Source organism: Mus musculus, chromosome 1, assembly GCF_000001635.26.
Source record: "Mus musculus strain C57BL/6J chromosome 1, GRCm38.p6 C57BL/6J".
Classification (NCBI taxonomy): Eukaryota; Metazoa; Chordata; class Mammalia; order Rodentia; family Muridae; genus Mus; species Mus musculus.
Genome location: NC_000067.6, coordinates 78,172,874 through 78,194,007, shown reverse-complemented (window position 1 = coordinate 78,194,007; position 21,134 = coordinate 78,172,874). Strand labels below are relative to the sequence as shown.

The following is a 21,134-nucleotide window of genomic DNA, read 5'->3' as shown; positions in this document are numbered from 1 at the left end:
GAATTAAAGTCCTTTGGCTAAGCAGAGGGACATTCCAAGAAAATACAGGAAAGAGCATCAGAAAAGCCACGAGGTTGGGGCACCGTGTCTGACCCAGGATACTGGGTACCAACGCACTATCCGCCTATTCTCTTAAAGCAGGTGACAACGCCTGACGTGGAGAAGAAAATTGAGGAATACAAAAGAGAGAACCCGGGCATGTTTAGCTGGGAAATCAGAGACAAATTGCTCAAGGACGCTGTCTGTGATCGGAACACTGTGCCCTCAGGTACTGGGTCCATTAACTTCTCCCGGAGGCGCGACCGTCAGGCTCATACTCCAACGGGTCGTGCCAGCCATAAAATCACCCCAATTATCCATCTTGGCTATTGGGAGGCTGACCTGAAATATTTACAAGCCAGACATTCTTAGTGTTTTATGGAGCAGTGGGTGATCTGCTGGTCCCCAGGGTGGCGTCTTGGGAGATGACCTCTGAGGTTCCCCCTCCGCTCCCCCCACCCCCCACGGATTTCTGCTAAGAAGGCTGGAAGGAAATGCGGGGCGCAGACCAAAAGATTAATATTGATGTTCCCTTCTAAAGAGAAACAAATGTTTTGGTAACTTTCACTGAAGGGAGATCCAAGCGGTACCAGTGGAGAGTTGGCTGAGGAGCTAAAGGGGTGAAAAATTCGGGCCGGGCATGATTTTCCCAAGAGTTCCAGGATCCGACCAGCATCGTGGCAGCTTGGGAGAGGTCCAGGGGAAGGGAGGACCAGCGCTAGGCCTGCGCGCGGGAAGAGTTTGTTTTTAATTAAAAGGAAACTCCCTTTTTTCCCCCTCTGTAAGAACGATATATTTCAGAGCATGGATTTGTTTACCAGACTGGAATCTGGAAAAAATAAATCGGGAGAATGCATTTTTCTTTTGATTTTTACAATAGGGAATGATTCTGCAGTTGAAACTTAAACCCTTTCTATCCTCAAAACAAGTTGATTTGCAGGCGACAGGCCCTCTGTGGTTCTTCTTCCCAGGCCTTTGCGGGGGACCAGTGTCTTCAGGTGGGGAGGGGGGACGGTGAAGGGTGAAGCTGGTGGAAGAAGTCTCTTTAGAGTGTTCAGAGACAAGTAGCCAACCGATCCTCGGAGAGGGGCAGGAGGAACCTTTCTCGGTTCTGAATTGGAGGTGCGAGATCTTCAGGTTTCATCTCCAGTCTAAGTAATTAAAACCCCACGAAAGTGTGAGGGTTTTAACGTAAGATGGAGACAGAGAAAAGCAGTTTAAGACCGAGAGAAGGCAGAAGCCCCGGATGCTCACAGATGCAGAACACAGCACTGAGCCCTGCTCAAGGGTAGGGAGAGGGTTGAGTACGTTAGCTGGGCCTTTGAGGTGTCTTTTGGGATCTTTCCCCCTCCTTCCATGCTTCTCAATCGTGTGCGCTCCTCTTTTCTCCAGTGAGTTCTATCAGCCGCATCCTGAGGAGTAAATTTGGAAAAGGAGAAGAGGAGGAGGCGGATCTAGAAAGGAAGGAAGCAGAAGAAAGCGAGAAAAAGGCTAAACACAGCATCGATGGCATCCTGAGTGAGCGAGGTAAGAGGGCCCAGTGGGCCGCGCGCTGAGATTTGTGGTCTGCGCAACCGCAGGCCAGCAGTGGCTCATCTCAGAGCTCACCTCCGGCTTAGGTTAGAGGGAAGGACATTCAAGTGAAAGGCCAGAGAGGTACTTGGCGTTAAAAAATCTTCTCTATTCTAATTTTTATTTTAATTTCCTGACGAGCAAATCCAGCGTTTCCTATATGATCGGCCCAGTGCTGTACCTCTGAGCCACGTTCCAACAATACTAAGTCCAATTTATTGTGAGTTTTATTCTCCACCATTTTTAGTTCCTTAGAGTTGAGAAGTCTGAAATGAGTTGCAGGTGGACACTTTCAAGATGGAAACTAAAATTCTCTGAAAAATTATATGGGCCAAGAATGTGGGGGTAACTAATTAAGTCTGAGAACTTGACGTAGCTTTTACACCCTGGGAAAACTGCATGTGGGAGGGAATTAATGAGAATATGGTTCTTTTGGGCAGTGGGAGCATAAAGGTGCCCTATCCCTGATGATTATAAATATGTGTGTGCATGTGTGTATATAAGCTGGCCACTTTTCATTTGTTTTCAAGAGGGATAAGGTTTAACCTGTATGTGTCTGGCAACCTCCTGTACCCAAGTGGTGGGTTATATCTTTAAAGGATCTGTGTACTTGAGCCCCTTGTGAAGTTATACCCTTTGCCCCCCCCCCAGGGGTACAGACCACCCAGTCCTTGTTGGCTGTGACCTGTCAGCACCAAGAGAAAAACCTCCCTTTAGGGGATTGAGAATTATATAGGCTGTTTCCCTGTTACCTGTTTGGAGTCATCTCCGAACATAAAAATTTGCAAAAAGAAAGAACCCTTTTTCCACCAGGGACTTTCTGAAATGGAAGAGGAGGAAGATAAGTGTCTTCATAGATCTAGTACCACAGACTGATCCATCTATTTCTCTACCTTGGGACAATTTTGGCCTTCCAGGAAAGCTGCTTTACCAACTAATTCAAATGCTGCCTCTTCACCATCTAGAGTTGAATGTTATTGACCAAATGCCAGAGCTTTTGATAGAGGGAAGCCCAGATGCTCTGGGACACACATATGATCAAGAAAAGGCACCCCAAATGAAAGGCGGTTAAGCAGAGAGATAGCACACGCTGTCGCTTACTGCGGGGGGGGGGGGGGCTTCTGTGAACTCGTTGTGAGCCAGGAGAACTTTCCTGGTCACCTTTGTTTTTATTCCAGCCCTAGCTGCAGTTTAGAGGTGCTAGGATAAAAGAAGGCAGGGGCCGAGGACCCAGACTTCTTGTAGGCGGAATGGGCTCCCAAAACGCAGAGACTAGAAGGGCCTTTAGTTAATGGGAGAGGCCTTGCTGGGATCCATGGCTTAGCTACTTGTTGCTAGAAGTGGCAGGCAGGCAGACCAGCCGCTTGCCCACAGCGGCAACAACCGAGGCCCAGGAGACAAAACGTCCCAAATGAGCTGGTCAAACATTTGTACAACTTTTCCAGCGTTTACAAAGAAGGCCTTCTCTACACAATCTACACTTGGAGATGAACTTGGGAGACAAAGCCTGGAGAGTCCATTGAAACTCACACTTTAGCTTGGCCCAGACAAAGCTGCAGCTCAGAGCAGCGTGATGGGAACAAAGGAAGGCAACCTTTTTATAATTCAAGGAGAAAAGAAGAGAAAACAGCCCCACAAAGGGCCCAGAATAGACATTATGGGCTTGCAATGAGGGATGAATTATTCAATGAGCCCCAGTAGCTGCCGAGCCAGGAAGTTTTATGGACTCTCCAGCGTGGAAAAAGTGGCCATTTCACCTACAAAATGTTTCTAGTCTTTTGGGTCGTCTAGCTGGGCCGGTTGCCATTCAAGGGCAATTGCTACCATTTTTAAAATCAGAGTGTTTCCCTCAGTGGGGGCTGTGTCCTTGAAAACACACACACACACACACACACACACACACACACACACACACACACACACTCAGAAGCTGAAGTCTAATTTAATTTGGGGTTGTCAAGGAAGACGCAGCCTGGGTCCCTTTAGTGCCTCCAGCTTCCTTTCCGGATGAACCCTAGAGGGCAAGAGGGGCCCAGAGAAAGGAAAAGAGTAAGATGCAGTTTGAAGTCTAGAAACCTCAAATATCCCCCCCTCTGTTGTTTGGGCATCAAAAGTCTCTCGCGGTCCCACTTGTAAAATAGAATGGATGTTGAGAAAAGGCTCTCTGATTCTTGGCAAAGGGGAGGGAAAAGCTGGTGGAGGAGGGACTTTCGTGTGTCCCCACCACTGCTGTGTGCTCTTGCCAGATGGGCCTGGTACCTGCTGCTGAGACTGGCTATCCTGGACACACATTTGGCCTGGGGTCTGCTTGGCAGACCCTTGGATGCAGGGAGAAAGGCACCCAGAAAGAGGTCAGAGGCGCCCTCTTCTTTTCACGATCTTGTCCCTTTTCCTAAACGGTCCCCTCTGTCTTTCCCAATTTTCCTTTCCTCTTGTCCAATCCAAGAGCTGCGCAGCCGCACAGGCAGCGTGTGCATCCTGCTGGGCGCTCAAAAGCGACCCAAGGCTCCTTGCACCCCTGCCGAGTCCATCCTTCCTGCTCCAGCACCCTGGTGAGAAAAGGAGTGCGCGTCCGGGGACCTTCCACCCCTGCCCCTGGAGCAGAAGCGCGGACGTAGCAGGCGCAGCCGGACCAGCGAAGTTCGAGCTTAGGCACCCCAGGCTGTGGCAACTCAATGGGCGCCTCTGTTCCTCCCCCGGCGCGGCAGAGCGGGCCCGCGGGCGCCGCCACAATAGCTCGGGCCCCCGCTGCTGCGCCCTGCGCCAAAGCGCCGCGCCGCCCCTCCCCGCGCTCCGGCCAGCCCGCAGCTTAGCCCGCCCGGCTGCAGCCGACTCAATTGCCTCCTTTATGTCCCTCTCACTTTCATCTAGACACAGCCCGCCTCCCCCTTCTTCTCCTCTCTCTTTCTCCTTTTTTTTTTTCTACCCTCCCTAGCCCGAGGCTCACATTAGTGAAATTTCTGCAACCTCCCCCATTTTTTTCTTATTTTAAAGAAAGCCTTTAACACAAAAGCGGTGACTAATCGATAGAAACTGCTCCTTCATCATCCTCTTCTTCTCCTCCTCCTCCCCTCCTTCTTTCCCCCTCCCCTCCGCCTCTTCCTCCTCTTCCTCCTCTTCCCAACCCCCTCCCTCCCTCTCAGCAGGGTGACGCTTTTCCTGTTTGTGAGTTTTGGGCAACATTTTTGCTTTGTGCGGTAATGGAATTACCGGACAGACGGGGACTGTAGATGGACACGCGACGGCAAGACTCTCGCTTAAATATTTAGATGCAACGTTACAATTACGGACTTGTTGGCTTGGCTTTGAAGTGGCCGTGCGGGAGCGCAAGGGGAAAGAGGCCAGTTTGCCAAATTGATGTTTTGATTGGGACTGGAGACACACTTTCACAGGACTCTTCCCTTTTTGGGGGGGGGGGGGACGCAAAAAAGCGTGGGAGGTTTGTAACAATTGTGAGAGTGAAGCAGAGAATTCGGACACAGGATCACTGGGAGCCGATATTCACCCTCAAATTTCTTCAATTTGGGGGGGGGAAAGGGTTTTCTTTTTTTTTAATTTTCAAAAAATGAAAGTGTTAAAAAAGTTTTGCTCGAGACCGTTTTGTGTGTAAACTCATGCTCTCTTCTAAACTCACTAACAAATGACGTCAGATTTTAAAATGTATATATATTAAAATCAAAAAAGAAAAAAAAAGGTAAAGTTTCATAGACTATTTCATTTCCAGTACTGAAAGCACGCTCGAATGGAGTCCTGTGAAAAGCAAAGCCATTTGCTTCCTCCAAGTTGGTAGGGAAGGGAGTTGTTGGTGTCAGGTTGGTGTGGCATGGAAGCACAGGGTAAACTTTCCCACAGATTAAAATAATGGGGCATAGCATCACAGATATTTGGACCCAGATATTTTATTGCTGGGCACTTCCTGACCATTCTTCAAGTTCATTTACCAGGACCTGGAGTCTGCTATCAGCATCATATCTGGACTTGAAGCTAATTTTAAAAATTTGAAGCCTTTGCTCTCAAAGAAAGCCCCCCCCCCCAGTTAAAAAAAAGTCTTGGTGATGACAGTACTTGAATTGGGTCACCATACTGCAATAACATACTAGCCTAAACAATGGGAAGGTGCGTGCGTGTGTGTGTGTGTGTGTGTGTGTGTGTGTGTGTGTGTGTGTATAGGGGGGAGTCTGCCCTTAGCATTTTTATTTTAATTTCTTGGACTGGGGTGACTGCTGTATGCTTACTTTTTAGCCTTATTGAAAACATGCAGATTTTCTAATTAATGCTTGAAATCATATGTTTATTTTTGGGGTTTGATGTGATTGTTGATAGCACCGGAACAGGAGGTAGGGGCTTCCAGTGTGTAATAATTACTGAAGGGTCATTTAAGAGTCCCCAGGGCTAAGTCATAAAACCCACCCGGGCGGTGAGGCGGAACCAGAAAGCGTGCCTCGGTTCAGGCAAGTGGAATATACAGAAATCAATCAAGTGAATAGGAGCATTGCACCAAACCCTAGCTGTTCCAACATCCATGAATGTTCTGAGGACAAAACAAAACAAAAACCTTCTTAATCATGAGATTAGATGTTCAAAACATATACTAATACATGGCCAGAAAAATGAAAAGCCCAGTGACAAGTTTGGCCTGGCCTGGGACCCAGAAAGTTTCAGTTCAGTGGGACCCTATGACAGGTAACTTATTTATGCACTTCAGTAAATGAAGATTGAGGAACTATTAAGGACAAGAGTGTACTGTACCGTGTAACTCTCCAGCCACTAAAGGGCAATTAAGCAGTCAGCTTCGTGTCTTATCTCACTGGCTCCTCTAGGGTAGTTTTACAACTAGGAATTAAAATCTGAAAGGGGCGTTTTCTGCAGCTCTGGCCAAATATTGATTAAGTAGCTGTTTGTTAATACCACTGTCAGCCCCTCAGTAGCCACCTTCTTTTGTCAAGGCTTCTTACCACACAGATCAAAGCAGGATCATTTCAATTTATCTGTTCTGGAAAATCCTCCTTTTCCTCTGAAATCTCTAAGGAGGAACTGACCACGCTCTCCTTGAAGAAACAGGAACTGAAACCAGTTCCGTAGTGTTGTCTTATAGAGAAGGCTCAAAGGGTGTTTTTTCAATTATCCTGTGGCGATTTCGTGTTCAGAACTGAGTCTGAGACTGAGACCTGAGACGGTAATTTAAAAAAAAAATTTTTTTTAACAAGTTGATTCTCCTTTAGGGAGGGGGAAGAGGAGCTACTGTCTTGTGGCAAATTCTCTAAATATGTAATTGCCATCCAGGAAGGAATGGTGTGTAGAAAAGATACCAGATTTTTACATGTAAAATTAGATGGAGAGTACAGAGCACAGGGGATTGTGAGGTGTAGTGGCTACATCCTTCTGTGTGCGACAGCTCCATAATTTTGTATTTACAGATAGTTAGACAATTCTCTTGTATATTTTAAAATCCCTGTAATATGGGAGCAGATATGCATTTGTGTATTCAACGTCTGTCATTGGTGTTTATTGATCACTAAGAATTAAGCAATTAAGAATTGGGCTTTATAAAGGCATATTTATCCTGCAAGCTATTATGTTTGAGCCGGCAGAGTTTGAGGTAACAGCACAGAACTTAGTGCATTCCCACATGTTGACTGCTGGGGAAAAAAAACAAAAAACAAAAAAACAAAAAACAAAAAAAACAAAAACAAAACACCTGAATTCCATCATGACTTCTGTAATTGTTGATTTTTAGATCAACTATTAGGTTTTTGTTTGTTCAATAATTTAATATGTTTGCATTGGTTTTCCCTTTTTTATGATGGCAAAAAAATCTTTCAAGGGCTCCTTTGGAAATATACCATTTCTGTGCTTAATTTGCAAATTCCAACAAATTACTCTGAGGTTCTACAATTTATGCCAGAGTCAGGCTTTGGATATTTCCCTCTATGTAATGTATGTGCCACCGTATGAAGCTCTATGAACTCCTTTGCAGTGAGCATTTTGCTTCTAAATAATGGCTTTATAATTTTATTATTTACCTTTTCGTTCTTAAACAAGGTGCATCTTGGCATGTAGTCAATACTGCATATATTTATATTATAAATGCTTTAAAATTATTTTATGTCAGAATCACCTATGTTATCTCACAATTAATTTATTTATTAACGATCCACCTATGTTTAAATACTCACTAGCATAACTGATCAATCATTTCAATGTGGCATAGCTGCCTGGAACTGATAGAGCTGTAAGTCAGAGTCAGCTAGACTATGTGATGGTTTGCCTTTCTTGGCTCAGGTACATCATTATTGTCTTTTATGTGTACATGCCTTTTATATACATACAGAGTTAAGCAACTTTCTCCTCTTGAATGTTAGACTGTGTGCTCAAACATTGCCAGGGAGACTGTAGATCCCAGATCTCCAGTTGGGCCTGATCTTAGTACCAAGACAAGATTACAGATCGAAGAACAGATTGGCTCCATCAGGGGAGCTATGATTTTGCTGAGGTTCTTTCTTCCATTTTGTCTCATTTAAAATCCTGCAGCAAAATTTAAAACACCATAAACTTCGCTATGTGTCATGTGCAGATAGAGAAAGTGAAAGAGAACTTTGACCTTGTTATTCCCTCTGCAGATGAACATCAACATGGGGAAGAAGATCGCCCTATGGCTGCCCCATGTCCCCCTGGCAGAGGTTCTCAACCTTCTTAATGGTGCGGCCCTTCAATGTAGTTCTTCATGTATGATGACCCCCAACCATAAGATTATTATTTTTTTAAAGATTTATTTATTGTATCTGAGTACACTGTCACTGTTTCAGACACACTAGAAGAGGGCATTGGATCTAATTACAGATGGTTATAAGCCACCAAGTGGTTTCTGGGAATTGAACTCAGGACCACTGGGAGAGCAGTCAGTGCTCTTAACTGCTGAGCCATCTCTCCAGCCCCCATAAGATTATTTTTGTTGCTACTTCATAACTGTATATTTGCTACTGTTACGAATCATGATATAAATATCTGATATGTAGGACATCTGATATATAACCCCTGTGAAAGGGCTGGTTGATGCCACTAAAGGAGGCGTGACCCACAGGTTGAAAACCATTGTCTTACTAGGAAAGCTAGCACTCCCCCCCCCATCCCATCCCACCCCTGTTTACAGTAGTCTTCAGTAAATCAGGCATTCTCCTCTTTTTCTACCACCGTTGCAGTGGGCAGTTTTTGCTGTCAATAGAATATTACCCCTCTAGCAAGCCCCCCTCCAGTGGTGTCTGCTGGGATTAAAAACTGAAACAGTGAGACATTTCCAGTTGCCATTGTGACATTAGTAGTCATCACCCACTGTCTAGTTGACTGAGATACATTACAGTGCTTCTCAACCTTCCTAACCTTGAGACCCTTTAACACAGTTTCTTCCCCTGTGGTGACACTCCCCCCACCCCCATCATTGCTACGTTATAACTGTAAAGTTGTTACTGTTGTGAATTGTAATGAAATTATCTGAGTTTTCTGATCCTGGGAGGCAACCTCTGTGAGAGTCCTTTGACCCTGAGAGGGTCTCGACCCACAGGTTGAGAACCACTACCTTAGAAAGTTGCCCTTGACCACTTCCCTGCCTTTTGGCTAAGATCAAGTGTAGAAAGTTGCCCTTGTCAAAAGGGAGACATGAAAATGTAGCTGAGGATAATCACACAGGTTTTATAAATTCTTACCTTGGTTTTCTGGCTTTCCTTTGTTCCTGATAAAAAGGAACAGATATTTCTGCTGTATAAACGACTACTTCTCTTAAAAAAAAAAAAAAAAAAAGAAGAAGAAGAAATTGTATTTCAATAAGGAGCACCTGGGTAAAATTTAAAACTTGATTTGATACACTTTTCTCCCAAAAGGGAAATTGTTGAGAAGACAAATTAGTTTACATGGCAAATAGCAAAAAGTTTACAGCATTTAAAATTCCACTGCAGGATTTTTAGTAAAGCAAAAGAGAAGAACACACATTCCCCATTGGGCCAAGGCAAGTCTATCTAAGTCATCTGAAATTTTATGTTCTTTTCCTGAAGTGACGAATGATCTTTCCCATGGAGGCTAGACTTCATGTCAGAAACAAACCGATAAAACAAAACAAAACCAAAACCAAACCCCCAACCTACTGTATGTCTGTGTCCTTAGACCCATTCAGTAATTTCCTGGGTAAATTTTCTTATGGGCTTTTAGCTGTTCAGTTTTATTGCATCTATAATCGCATATTAAAACCAGAATTCGAGGGGCCAGTTCTGCTTGTTCTGGATCCAACTCAACAGATCCCATTCAGAAATAGCTGATTAAAATGCTTTGCAATGAGCAAGGGAGTCTCTTCAGCACTGACCAACAAGGATGAGGAAGTGGGTTACAGCTCTATTCTTAGCATGTAATGATTCATAAGATCACAGTAAAAATTCAAAAAGTAAATTTATAGAAACTTAAATGTAGCTCTTAAAAATAAAACTAGTAAGTATGGCTCTAGAAATAACCGTAGCACTAAATGCCCTTGGTCTTAAACCATCGGATGGACATCACAAGTCAAATAGGATACAATAGTCAAGAAAGTTAATTACGTCACAGTTTGTATTATAGCATGGAATTGGTTCCATTTATTTTTGTGTTTATAGTCAATACAGATTTGGTCACTTGTTTGTATTTTAGAAGAAAGTCAGCACTTTCATTTTGTGATTAAAAAAAAAAAGATTAACATAGATATATTAAAAAGCCAGCAGTCATATATCCTCTCTTATTTCTTAGCATGAAGTTCTAGAATAAATATGGAGTTTGTTTATTTAATTTCTCTGGTGCTATGAATTGAACCCAGGGATCAACAGTTCCAGGATGCATTTTATTACTCCTCCCCCACCCCCATCTCAACCATGTGTCCTAAAGTTTAATATTCAAATGTATCATTATCATTAAAAAATAGTGTCTGAAGGGTAAGTGTGTTTGTTTCTCTCAATTATCATAGCTGAGTTTAATTTGAACTAAAGAAAATTAATTGGTGTAGTTTATACTATTGTAAAGAAAATGGTAGCCTTCATTTTTCTGAAGCCTACACTGGACAGTCTCCTGGTTGACAGTCATTGGTGCATCGAGTGTTTTTTGGCCTGTTTGATTTAGTACTTTTCTGTATGTTTTTTGTGCTCTAGAAGAACACGTTGCCCAGAGTAAAAGTGGCTGGCCGGGCTTTGCCTTACCAAGGAGTCTCTGGAATTGAGACCAAGCAGTTCAGACTATGTAGGTGTGACTTCCTGAGATGAAGTGGGTCATGCCAGTTTCCAAAGGTCCTGTGAAAACAAGTCAGAAGACGGTTGTGTGCAAATCACATCTATCCTAGCAAAGCTCTAAGTCCTGGTGCGGTGGTGGAGGACACAAAACTCTAAACATGCTGAGAGAAAGTGACCAGCCCACAGACCAGCAGATGGGCTCTGCCCAAGGGCAGATAAAAGCTTCATTCAAGGCTTAGCAACAAAGAACACACACACACACACACACACACTTACTCCACACACCACTCTTTCTCCACACCAGCAACTTGAGTTCACAGGTAGCTATTTAGTAGGAAAACTTCACTGATTTCAGAGCTCTGAAAAATGACAACATTCTAAATAGTTCACTGAGTGTCAAAGGATATTTAACTCCTTTCTCGTGCCAGGCTATTGCTTTTCTCTCTCCAGTGAATTTGCTGTTTGCAAACTTTTGCTTATTTGTTTGTTCATTTTGTCTGCTCAAAGACAGGCAAACTGCTTTGGGAAAGTTGATCTCAACGTAGTAGTTTTTGCTCCTGAAATTTGGAAACCTGATTAATTAGAGGTGTTCCCCACTGTTTCCCACTATTGCCCCTTTCAGCCTACCCATTCTTAAATGTTCTTGGAAGTTCTGCACTTCCACGTGAGATTACCTGGTACATCCTCAGTTCTTTGTGTGTAATCCTTCTTAAAACTGGAGTTTAGACTTGAAGTTTTCTAAAGCAGCCATCTTAAGGTGGAGGCTAAATTACAATGACCTTTTAATTTCATTTCCTTCTATCAATCCCCACACGCGCCCAAAAGTGGTGGTGATGCTGTGTGTGTGTGTGTGTGTGTGTGTGTGTGTGTCTGTCTGTCTGTCTGTCTGTCTGCCTGTCTGCCTGTCTGCCTGTCTGTCTTCCATTGCTGGTTTGCACTGTGAATGAAATGAAAGTAGCTTAGTCATGAGGCTGGGGGACCCAGAGCTCCTGCCCCTGTCTCTGGCTGGAGCCTTGTGACTATGCAGGCCCTGGCTGCATGGAAGGTTGTTTTCTTATCCCCCGCATGCACTGCTCTGAACTGTCTCAGAAATAGGTCAAGCTGGGGCACGGCCGGTTTACGCAGCTGTTGCGGCTTAGGCAGCACAGCAGGCAGTCGCTGCTCCTTGGCTGGCCCGGGCCCCAGTAAACTGATAAAAACTTATTGGAGAGCATGCCACCTTTTTTCTGCATGCCCTCTATCCCCCCTGAAGGCTTTCAGATGCGAGGATACTTCCCCGTCTGTGAGCCAGTTCTCTGCTCCATGGACAGGCTTCCTCTCTTGAAATCATCTCCCAACAAGCCAACACTCAGATGCCACAGGCTTCCAGTCAATTTATCGTTTCAAACCACCATATTTATTTTGGGGGCGGATAAAACTCTTGCTTTGTACAAAATTCAAAAGCTATACAAAAACTCAGGGTAACATATTTTCTTTCCTCTGCCTGCTAGATATCAATCAATACCTTGTTTTTCTGGAACCTATGAGCAAACATCTCATTAACTCCTACCTCCATCTGTCTCTCATGGGTGTATACATTTTTTAAAACCTTTTACAGAAATGGCAATTTTCCGTGTCAACGGAACTCTACCTCTTTTTAAACAAACAAACAAAAATCTATGTTAGGTCTCAGCAATTACTCTTCTCAAGGGCTTTCTCAGCCCTGTTTGTATAGCTGCATAGTATTCCATTATATTGGCAGAGATTGATTTATTTTATAGTCAGACTGTTTCCAATGTGACAGCGCCAGTTGGCACAGATGTGAGTTTATTTATAAAATAAGGGGACGGTGTTTGTGATTTTGAGAGCTTTGCTGGAACTTAGGTTATGCCTGGAGAACAGATGGTGGGGAAGCTGACCATTTGAAAAGTGGGAGAGTGTTTGCCCTGTGGGAGGGACCCTGTGTTAGGCAGACAAGACATTTTCCCCCAGTCGCAGTCCGTGGGTGGAAGTTTTGAAATTACTACTAAATGACTACTAAATGACTGCTTGTTCCACCAGCAGTGAATGCCTTCTAGAAACATCTCCAATATTCCTAAGCAATCCTCTTCTTCTACTTATTGGGTCCTTTTAAAATTCTTTTTTGTTTACAACTTATTTAATTTCACTTCTATTTAAAATAGGTATTAAACTTTTTTTTTTGTACTAGAGTCATTATGGGCAGTTTATAAAATTTAGAAGCAAGTTATTCTAACCATTAAGCTATAAAAGAGAAATTGCCTTCCAAGGATCTTCAAGCTGGCTTTGAACTATACTATTCTGTAACTAACTTTGAGAAGTGCTGACTTGGGGTTTTTGCATTTGGTAATGGCTGACTTTTAATGTTGCACATTTTAAGGGAGTATGTATCCGTTCCCTTCTTACACACAAAAGACTTCCTATATTTTACCACATATCTTACCTCCCTCATATCATTTTGGCCTATTTCCTTTGAAGTCTGATGCTTGGGAACTCGGTTCCTCAGACTTCCCTCAATTGGGAGTTAGTCTGAGTCAAGCCAGAAAGAGCTGTGCTCCAACTATCAGGAAAGACAAGCCACCCCCCAACACCCAGAGATGGGGAGGCAGGTGATGGCCGTATATATTATGAACGAACTCTTTCAAGCCACCCCTCCTTAGGAGCAGACCATCTAGCAGCAGGACAAATATAAAGGGCCAGGGAAATAAAAGCCTTCTAAAATTAAAGTCTTAACTGGCTAAATAAAAAACCAGAAAAGAAAACCAAGACTTCTCTTGATTCCTCCCGTGGCCATCCCAAGATGCTCAGCACCTCATGTCAGCATGAGGCAGAAAGGCACACTCTCTGCAAGCTGAGAGAGACACCACTAGCTTCTCGGATCCCCTCTGCCTTGCCTGTGAGATCTGAAGTGGTCAGTTAGGCAGTGTAAACCGACTTGGTGTTTAAGGACAGCTGCAGAGATCCGGGGAGAGTCAGAAGTGGCCTTTTACCTCTTCCAGCACCCGTGTGTGCTGTGTGATTTGAATTGAGTCAGACCCATCTTTTGTGGCTTCGTCTCATTCCTACCTGTAAGAGTATCCAGCCCCCTATGTAGGAGGGAAGATGCTCGGGTGGCTAATCCCGACAGGAAGATCCTTACGCGTGGTTGCAATGTTGCGTTTAGGAAACTTAGACCATGAATGAATTGTCTCAGGGCCGCCATGTGCAGAGTGATGGAACTTCGGATATTTGTCCCAGCCTTGAAATGCTTTTATTTGTAGGTAAAGAGAGACGATGAACCGAGTCAGCCCCTAGGGGATTAGCTTCATCGCCCTGAGCAGATGTCTTTTGGGAGAGTTAATTATTATTTTTTAAAGATTCTATTATTATTTTATGTATATGAATGTTTTGCCTGTGTGCATGTTATATGCACTGCATTTGTGCCTGATGCCTACAGAAAACGGATCCTGGAGATCTGGGACTGGAGTTGGGTATAGTTGTGAGCCAATGTGTGGGTGTGGGGAACCAAAGCCATGCTCTTTGTAAGAACAAGTATGTTTAATCACTGAGCTGTCTCTCAAACCCTAGGAGAGACACTCTTAATTTCAGTTTGTAAACTCTCTCTCTCTCTCTCTGTCTCTGTCTCTCTCTGTCTCTGTCTCTCTCTGTCTCTCTGTCTCTCTCTCTCTCTCTGTGTATGTGTGTGGTACCTGTTGCATATATGTGAGTGTTTAGTAAATGCTGTGTGGGAGCCAGAGCAGGCAGGGCATGTGTGTGTTTTCTCTTACGGTTTATCTTTTTCCTTGAGACAGGTTTTCCCATGTAATCAGATATCATTTAGGCTTGCCAAAAAGCTCTTGGGGTTTACCTGTTTCTATCCCCCAGGGCTGGGGTTGTAGGCATGCACAGCCATTCTTGCATGCATATATATATATATATATATATATATACATATATATATATATACATATATATATATATATATATATATCCTGGGGATTCAAACTCAGGTCTCATGTTTACAAAGCGAGAACTCTTACCCACTGAGCCATCTCCCCATGCCTATTCTCAGAAATTCTTAAGAATAAGAAGGGACTCATGAGTCCATCTCAGAGATGGTGAGCTTCCATTTTCCATTTTATAATTCCCAAGTAGGTGAGCTCTCAGGGTCTGGAATGCTTAGGGCCTTCTGACATCCTATCAGACTGTTTCTAAAAGGCCTGGGAATCCATTCTAAGAAGGATCCTCACAATGCTGGGGGTAGACTGGTAATCTTCCAAAGTAAAAATAACACTTGGAAGCTCATCAGGGTGGATGCCTTCCAGGTGGGGACCGCCTGCTATTATGCAGTCACATCCATGGCATGTGTCTGCATGCAACACACATTCATGACAAAGCAGTAGAAGGGCAATGTCTATAGTTTCTTACTGGAAGCCAATGTCTGTTTGTGGTCACTGGTCCTGCCAAGCTCTGAATACTTGCTGAGTGCTTGTCTGGGAGAAGAGGGCAAAGGGATGACTTGGGATAAAATGTCAGGCCAGAAATCCCAAAGAACAAGACTCCAGTGTGCTTAGGTGGGAGGATGCCCTGGTATTGGGGAAGCTGTTTTTAGATGGGAACATGGCTCTAGTGGAAGGTCAGAGTGGCACCTCCAACCCTCACTCATCTAGGGATCAGTTTTGAGGCTTCTTTCAGCTTGTTCAATGAGTGGTGGCTTCTATGTGTCTTCCTCTTGTCTGAGCTATGCCTTTTGGGCTTCCATGAAGACAATGCCAGTGGACACTTGGGATGTAGGAACTGTCAGGAAGTAGAGTAAGGGGATGTAGTTCTTGCATGGCTCAAAAGCCAGGCTTAATTTGCATTGGAGAGCCAGCCTTTACGTTGGTCATATAGACGAGAAATCATTTCATTGTTAGAAATACTACTCAGAACTGAATTTTGTCCGTGTCGTTGTTGGCTAACTTTCATCCTTTTATGCAATGACTATAATTTAGTGTCATTGTTTTAATGACTCCCCACCACCACCACCACCACAAATGAATCTTTTCTACTTTTTAAAAGGAAAAAGCCACATTAAAACCATGAGGAGAGACAATGCCTATCTTTCTTTCTTTCTTTTTTTTTTTTTTAAAGATTTATTTATTTATTATATGTAAGTACACTGTAGCTGTCTTCAGACACTCCAGAAGAGGGCTCCAGATCTTGTTACAGATGGTTGTGAGCCACCATGTGGTTGCTGGGATTTGAACTCCTGACCTTCAAAAGAGCAGTCGGGTGCTCTTACCCACTGAGCCATCTCACCAGCCCCAATGCCTATCTTTCATACTGACATTTCTGTACATGGGAAATCCTTTTGGAAAAACGTTAGGAAGTATAAAATGAACTGTCACTCAGATAGTTCTTTATAGGACATCATGGCCCCTAAACAAGTTCACCTTTTCCAAAGGTATGCTTGAGAATCTCCTGGTCCTCTACCCTCCTCTCCTAAGGTATTTCAAAATGCTTCCCTTCATCCACTGGCATGTGGGTAGGGGGAGAAGTCAGTTTCTGGGCTGGCCCCTTCTCCTCCTTTCTCTCTCTTGTCTTGCTTCCACCTGCCTCCTCCCATGATACCGTACCACACACACACATCATTTCCATTCGGCTTGCCCTTGTTCATATGGAAACCCAACAGCTTCATCTGTCAGAGGCGTCATCACTTTGCAAAGGGATCTTGGTACTGGCCAATTTAATATGGAGGGAAGGTGAGATTAGAGGCATCCATGGAGGTAAGCCTCTGGAGGAGGAAAGGACCAGGTTCCCAGTGCCCCTCCTCCCAGCACATCCTGTCTCGAATATGTGCAGACAGGATCAGATTAGCCAAGAGCGCTCTCCTTGCTGTTAGGGAGGACCCAGAAGGCAGTGTTCCACTGAGTTGTCCAAGAAGTGCTGGAGTCAAGCTGACCCCAAAGAATTCTCCACTCTGATGTTCCCATATCTTCTGTGTCAGGGAAGGACCTTGGCTTTGGTGTTTTGGTCTTCTGGTCTTCTTGGCAATTATTGAGCCAGGGACAAGCATGGCAGGCCTTCCAGGTTCAGAGCCATAGATCAGGAATGCACAGCGTGGGGCTCATCTTGTCTCCCATCCGAAAGCTTTTCCTACGCGGTCAAACTGATCTGAGCTCTCTCACTTTCAATGGACACTTGTCAGATGTCTAAGGACATGCCTCTGTCCTCCTTCAGAGGACCTGAGAAAGATATGAGGGATATTCTTTCTGGATGCAGCAGCCTAGAGAGCTCATATCCCCAGAGCTGCTAGAATCCAGAGTCCAGATGCTGGGTCATGTGATGCTAGGGATTGTTGAACATGGGGCTTCATGTGTGCTAAACAGGCATTCCTACCAACTGAGCCACATGCTTGGGTTCCAGAAACACACCACTTTAGAGGACACAAGCCACGAGGCTCTGGATTAAGAGCAGGGCTTTATTTTCTCTGTTCTTAGTTTATGTACTATTCAATTTATCATAGGCTCCTATTGGATCTTAACTTCGGGAGTTAGAGTCTGTTAATATTTTGTGAATATTGAGTCCGTGGATTTAAGACTCTAACAACAGACCACCTCTGTTAGGAGGGACACTTGTCCGAAGTGGGTTTTCTCCCTACTGTTTGTTTTTGAGACGTAGTTTTATGTAGCTTAGGTTAGCCTCCAGTTTGCTGTGTAGCCAAAAATGATCATAAGCACTCCATTCTCCTGCCTGTATCTTCAGAGTGCTGGGAATACAGCGGTGTCCCACCTGATTTATGGTTGCTGAGGATTCACGCATGCCAGGCAGGCGTTCTACTAATCGAGCCCCATCCTCAGCCTCCAGAGGTAGATTCTCCACAGAGCTAATGAGCTCACGGAGCTAGCTACACCTGGGCAAACCCTTTTGTGGCTCTGACAGGGATCCCAGCAATGCCTTAACTTCCCTGGATCTTTGCAAATGATGCAAGAACTAAGATGTGATGGGTTTCCTTTTCAAGACGGGTGCATCTAAGTCTCAACTGCTGCAGCATCTGTTGTCCTCTGTCTTCAGCAGAGGTGGGGTAAGGTTGCAAGCACCTGTATGGGGTATGGGAACACAGCCCAGTCATGTGTGAGAATAGATTCATCTCAGGGCTGATGCTCTGGTCCTCTCCATGTGTGGAGAGCTTCCAGCATGGCTCTTTCTAATATGTGCCTTGTATTGTTAACTCAGGGAGCTCAACTGTGAGTCAGGCAGTTTATGTATATGTCTTTCCTTGGCGCCCACAGAAACCCCCGAAAAGATACCTGAGACTGACACCTTACACACAGATGAGGAGTCCTCGCTCACTAGAGAACAGGCAGGCAGAATCCTACTTTGTCAGGGCCTTAGTTCCCTTAGTGGTCAAGGAGGCACGAAGCCCTGTGCAGATGCTCTGCAAATATTTGTAGTCTCAGCAAATATTTCTATGGCTAGATTGCTGTGACTCTCTGGTCCTTCATCTCTTATTCGTTGAAACATACAAATACAAGACAAAGTGAAAGCTGAAGCCTTCAACTCCGGCAGGCAGTGGTGGCTGTGGTGATGTCGCACCACCACCAATCCTGGTAGTCCTAGGCAGCTGCTTTAGTGGGGTATCCTGGTGTTCAGGACCAGGGCGAACAGGCCATAACTCAATGTCCCAGTCAAGTGGCTATCCTGTCTTGTCTTGTCTTTGGGTGGGGCCAGGAAGGCTTTAGGAACCTGAGGGTGGCAGGTAGGTTCAGAAACTGAGAAGGCACAGCTCTCTCTGTGTGTTCCTACATGTGATCAGATCTCTGCCTTGTCCACACAAGGGATGCGTGCTTCCTTGTTCTTGCCCACAAAACTTGGCTTATAGAAGAGGCTGGGAAAGTATGAGGCTTTGTTTTGAGGCTGTTAAAATTCTGTATTTATATAGAAATGGTATTGCCTTCTGAAGTATGGTAGTGACTTCTTTCTGTTTCCAGGGATACAAAGATTCTGGCTGACCAAGTCAGTACTTGAAATGATCTTGAAAGAGAGGGAGGGAGGGAGGGAGGGAGGGAGGGAGGGAGGGAGAGGTGGGGACGGGAGGGGAGTATTAGACAAGAGTGCCTGGCCTTCACTTACCCTGACTGATTCTTCACCACTTTATCTTAAGAATATGTTAGGTGAGTGAACTAAACTGTTGTCAGAAACAGAACTGGGAAAAGAAACAGTTTCTTTTTTTCTCTATTTTTCTTTTCCTATTTTGCCTTGAGTCAAGACACAAAGATACATCCAAAAAATCTTTGAAAATGTTATTTGTGACAATGAACGTCTTCTATGCAAAACAATTTGGGAAAAAATTTGTAAAGAAGAAATCACTTAAAATCTAAAACTCTTTTCTTTTTTCTTTCTTTTTCTTTTTCTTTTCTTTTCTTTTCTTTTCTTTCTTTCTTTCTTTCTTTTTTTTTTTTTTTGAGACTTGCTGTGAGCATTATAGAAACTTTGAAAGAATGTAAGACCTTTTTCTTTTTGGACTGAAAACAACACAAGGCACAATGTCATGGTCTATCAAGAGGAGATTTTATTAAGTTTTTTCCCCCCTCTACCTTTTTATCGTTTTGTTTTTATGGAAATTTATTTCAACAGTCGACACTTAACATATGGACTTTTAAGCTGTATATTTTGAAAATGGACAGGAATTCATTCATGTATTTCAATCCTTCACTGCAGAGACTGAATGATAAAAACCAACACAGGGTGCATTCTGAAATTTTAATATTTACACATATAACTTTTTAATGTATCAAATATCTCTGGTTCAAATTTTATTGTATATTTCTTTATCTTAAGTAGGTTTGTGGAAACACATGTAAGCAAATGTTGCTGTATTTACTAATCTTTTGAAATCAAGGCTGAACGCTATAAAATGAGACTATTAGGAGAAAATATACCCCTTGTCCAACCAGAATAATAACCACTACCGTTTACCATATGAAAGAGTTTATTTCTATTTTTCTTACTGATTATCCAGTACTGAGATCAAATATATTGCAATTTTGAGCTCTGAATTGCAAATTAAAATTTTTTTATTTGATAAGAGTGAAAGGCAGAGCTTGACCTTTAGATTAAAGAGGAAACCTGATCCCAGCCACTTCTAGCCAATGCTTGACTCTTTTCTTTCTTTCTTTCTTTTTTTTTTTTTTTAAGTAACTCCATACAAATCAAAACAATCAAATGTATTGAACTCCCCCTCTTTTGAACCATAAGCAAGCCTCTGCTTAACACTGATACAGGGACTGGCTTCCAACAGGTTGTTGGAAGTCACATTTGTGAGAGTTAGGGCATAAATTTGCTTAATATAGTTTGAACAGCAAGATAACCATATAACTTTTAAAACGGCAGCATTCATAACGCTGTGCCAAGTCTGGGGTGGCGCACAGTACTTGATCTGAGTATTTGATTTCCTCGAGTTATTTTTTCTCTCTCGTGTTTTCTTAGGGAAGTGCTAGTTGAGATCCGAAGAAGAGTTGTTATTCTGTTTAACTATATAAAAACATTAAAACATTTTAGGGAATGCAAAAATACATATGTTTCAAGTTAAAATATTGAGACATCTTGGATATTTTAATAACATTTCCACTCTAAAGTAGCAAAAGCAGGTCTTTTCTTTCTTTTCATTTTCTTCTTCTTCCCCTTTCCTTTAGACAGGAATTATATTCTGATTAAAGTCATCTGAGCACTTGAGGAGAGCACTTAACTGGACCACTATTTTCTTTGCTGTTAAAGGATTTCTTTCTTTCTTTCTTTCTTTCTTTCTTTCTTTCTTTCTTTCTTTCTTAATAAGGAAGATGTACTATGAAAGATAATTTTGCAATCAATTATAAATACAAATATAAATTTTTACCAACTAAAGTGAGAAAATCCTAAAGGGAGACTGACATGACTGGCATGCTCTGGAATATATATATATATATTCACCAAGGACATTCAGATTAAGTGTTTGTAAAGATTTTGTTCAACAATTCATTTTGAGAATTAGAAACCTAGAGGAAATGGACTTGTAGAGTAGAACCCAGGTGGCCAACCCTTAACTCTAAACGTTCTCCAAACATCAAGGGTTCTGTATATTTTATCTCATGAGCCTTTTTGTGAAATAGATTTCTCACATCAGATTTTAAAGGCCCTCTCCACAGGAACCAAATAAACACCAGACTCTGAATTCACTCGAGGGGCAGTGAATTCTGGCTGTCTGGATTGGCTTCTGTTAGAATGATGGGCACTGCTTAGCCAGGGAAGTAAATCCAGGTGCGACTTTTAAAACATCCTGGCATCTGCTTT

The 21,134-nt window shown here is 43.3% G+C and overlaps 1 protein-coding gene across 2 annotated transcripts in view; it reads left to right on the top strand.

The window, feature by feature from the left end:
- Pax3 (paired box 3) overlaps positions 1 to 21,134 on the top strand; it is a 95,870-nt gene that overhangs the window by 3,129 nt on the left and 71,607 nt on the right. For both annotated transcript variants that reach the window (NM_001159520.1, NM_008781.4), the window contains exons 3-4: positions 139 to 268; positions 1,432 to 1,566. In NM_001159520.1, coding sequence (NP_001152992.1) covers positions 139 to 268; positions 1,432 to 1,566 — 265 coding nt within the window. The remainder of the gene's footprint in view (positions 1 to 138; positions 269 to 1,431; positions 1,567 to 21,134) is intronic.